Raw genomic sequence first — 3211 nt, 5'->3', positions numbered from 1 at the left:
GCAACTGGATGCCTTGTGGAGAGGTCCTCAGCTCTTCTGCCCCGCTCATTTCTAGAGGGCAGCACCTGGTTCCGTACCCGGCAGCAACCTCACAACCTCCTGGGTCTCAGACCCACTGTCCTCCCTGCCTGGGCATTAGGGAGTTCCCGCCCAAACCCTCCAAAGAGAACCGTGGGAGGAGGTGGCAGGTGGTTGTGGACCTGAACTCTAGGAATCTGGGATTCTTGTCTGACACACCAGCCCTCGGGCATGGCTTCGCATTTCCTCTGATGTCCAGCAGGCCTCTCCCTGCCCTGGTGCAGTCTGCACCTTCCCATCCCCGCAGGCCTGGCAGCAGCCAGGGCCTGGTCTCTCCCGGGAAGGGCTCAGCACTCCCCGGAGCTCAGTTCCTTGGAGTTTCTCTGTGTCCTCGCCCCCAGTGGGTTGTAAAACTCTCTGTGCCCTGGTGGATGCTTTGGGGTTTATCTGGCTCATTTTAATTGATGTGATGAGAGCAATGGTCTCTGGTGACTTTCTGTGCTTGAGTCAGAGCGGAATCTCCATTGTCTCACACACACACTCACATAGACACACATGCACACACACTCACATGCACACACATGCGCAGACACACCGTCACACACACTGGAAATTGTATTACAGAAGAGAAGAGGAACACATACATCTCAAAGGAAGCCATGCCTCTCAAAACAGAGATGTGTGATGAACACAGAAGCTCTCCAACCTGCCACAGACAGAGTGTGGGGGTTCCAAGAGGGGCTGTAGCTCCTGTGGGGGCTCCAAGGGGGGGACTGTGACTCCTGTAGTGTCTCTAAGGGGGGCTGTGTTCCTGTGGCTGCTCCCAGTGCAGTTGCTGGAAGCCCTGTTGCTGCTCCCCAGGTTGTGGGTCATCCTGCTGCCAGTCCAGCTGCTGCAAGCCCTGCTGCTCCCATTCAAGCTGCTGACACGCTGAAGGGAAGAAGCAGCTAGAACAGTCAGGGGGCTGACAGGTGGACCAGAGCCTGGGGTAGCTGGGCTCTCTAGAACAGCAGGAGGGGCAGAGACACTGTCAGCAGTCTCCTGCCCTCAGACCTGGTGGAGAACAAGACTTTGGCTATGCTGAGTTTCATTCCTGAAGCAGAAGAGGCCAGAGTGTATGCATGGATAGAAACACTGAGACAAAGAAACCACTTAAAACACTGGTAAGGGGAATCCTTCTAGAACAGCGATAGAAGGCTGTGGTCTGAGGGCAGAGGCAGGAACAGAGGAGGCTCCACTCAATCCTAGGGGTCTTGAGAGGGGAGGATTTGGGCCCAGAGGGTGTTGACAGGAAAACAATGCAGAAGGAGGAAGTGTGTCATGAGGCAACACAGTATTTTTATTTTAAAAGACACGCAACTTCCCTAAGGAGAGAATATCAGTAAGAACCAGGAAGGGACCATGTGCACCCCATGACCCCTAGACAGATATATAAAGAGCCCAGGCCCAGGGGACTCCACACCTGCACTTCTCTCTCACCTCCTCATCTACCTGCTCCACCCTCAACCCACCAGAACCATGGGCTGCTGTGGCTGCTCCGAAGGCTGTGGCTCCAGCTGTGGGGGCTGTGGCTCTGGCTGTGGGGGCTGTGGCTCTGGCTGTGGGGCCTGTGGCTCCAGCTGCTGTGTGCCTGTCTGCTGCTACAAGCCTGCGTGCTGCTGTGTGCCAGCCTGTTCCTGCTCCAGCTGTGGCTCCTGTGGGGGCTCCAAGGGGGGCTGTGGCTCCTGTGGGGGCTCCAAAGGAGGCTCTGGCTGTGGCTCTTGTGGGGGTTCTAAGGGGATCTGTGATTCTTGTGGCTGCTCCCAGTACAGTTGCTGCAAGCCCTGCTGCTCCTCCTCAGGCTGTGGGTCATCCTGCTGCCAGTCCAGCTGCTGTAAGCCCTGCTGCTCCCAGTCCAGCTGCTGTAAGCCCTGCTGCTCCTCAGGCTGTGGGTCATCCTGCTGCCAGTCCAGCTGCTGCAAGCCCTGCTGCTCCCAGTCCAGCTGCTGCAAGCCCTGCTGCTCTTCAGGCTGTGGGTCATCCTGCTGCCAGTCCAGCTGCTGTAAGCCCTGCTGCTCTTCAGGCTGTGGGTCATCCTGCTGCCAGTCCAGCTGCTGCAAGCCCTGCTGCTCCCAGTCCAGCTGCTGTGTCCCCGTGTGCTGCCAGTGCAAGATCTGAGGCTCTAGTGGGAAACCTCATGTAGCTCCTGAAGATCTGCGCTTCCCAACAAGTGAGTACCCCTCAAGCACATCCTGTTCTGGAGCAGAGCAATGAGTCCCCTGGCTCAGGGCTTCTTTTTCCAGCCCTTGAGGAAGTGGAATGAACCACTCCCTGCCCATTCACTGTAAGGGTATCACATGCCCCTTGTACTATGGCCCCTCCTTCCCACATGCCCCCATATGTCTGAGCCAGACTGCACTGGGGGCGGCCCTCATGCCAAGCAAGAACCTGGAATTCCCCATCTTGATAATTCCATGGGAGATGGCAAACTTTTCTTTCCTGTGTCTCCCAGGAGCTCCATTTACAGATGGATGTCCTGCAACCCAAATGATCACATGTATCTGTAGAAATCCAAAATGCACCTCGGTGCAACACTAAATAAATTCTACATCCTCAGCCTTGGTCTCACTGACTCTTTTCTTCCAGCCTCTGTCTCATTGGCAAACTGGTCACATGTCCTTCCCCTCCCTCCCTGATGGCTTATTGCTCCCACTGCTGTAACTGTGTGCCAGGCCCAGCTCCCATTCCAGAAACAGTTGTTGAACTCATTAATGAAGGAATCACTAGCAGTGTGTATGAATGAATGAAGACGAGTGAATGAATGAGTGAATGAGTGAGTATCTCTCATCAGTACATAGGAAGCCCCAGCTGTGTCTCTGTGGGATTCAGTCTGTCTTGGCTGGAATTGTGGACTCCTGCTTCTTCCCCGTGGGAGGATATGTTCGGGGGAGAAGGAGATGCTTGCCCTCAGTGCCTAGGAAGGGCTATAATGGGTGGCCTCTGTGCCCATCCAGGCCCCAGAGGGAAGGTCAAGCACGTAGAGGGGTAAGCGAGGCTAGAATGAGCTGTGCTCCTGAGATGCTCTGTAGGACAACACTGGAAACTGTGCTGCTTCAGGGACCCAAGATGGTGTGGCCCAGCACAGGTTGAGGTGTGCCCTCCTTCTCTGGGCACAGAGTGATGAAGAATCCAAGTGTTCTCTGACCACTCACAG

At 55.6% G+C, this 3211-nt stretch overlaps 1 protein-coding gene across 1 annotated transcript; it reads right to left on the bottom strand.

Moving 5' to 3' along the window:
* Positions 1 to 811: 811 nt before the first annotated feature.
* LOC112617706 (pre-mRNA-splicing factor CWC22-like) lies at positions 812 to 2179 on the bottom strand (the record flags this gene model as incomplete). The annotated part of the gene is given in 3 exon segments (XM_025374407.1): positions 812 to 965; positions 1428 to 1938; positions 2101 to 2179. Coding segments are annotated over 3 exon segments (744 nt in total), but the record flags the coding sequence as incomplete, so codon positions are not given.
* Positions 2180 to 3211: the final 1032 nt, after the last annotated feature.

This window comes from Theropithecus gelada, unplaced genomic scaffold (genome assembly GCF_003255815.1).
Source record: "Theropithecus gelada isolate Dixy unplaced genomic scaffold, Tgel_1.0 HiC_scaffold_348, whole genome shotgun sequence".
In the NCBI taxonomy this organism is placed as follows: Eukaryota; Metazoa; Chordata; class Mammalia; order Primates; family Cercopithecidae; genus Theropithecus; species Theropithecus gelada.
This window is presented reverse-complemented; position numbering and strand designations above follow the sequence as displayed.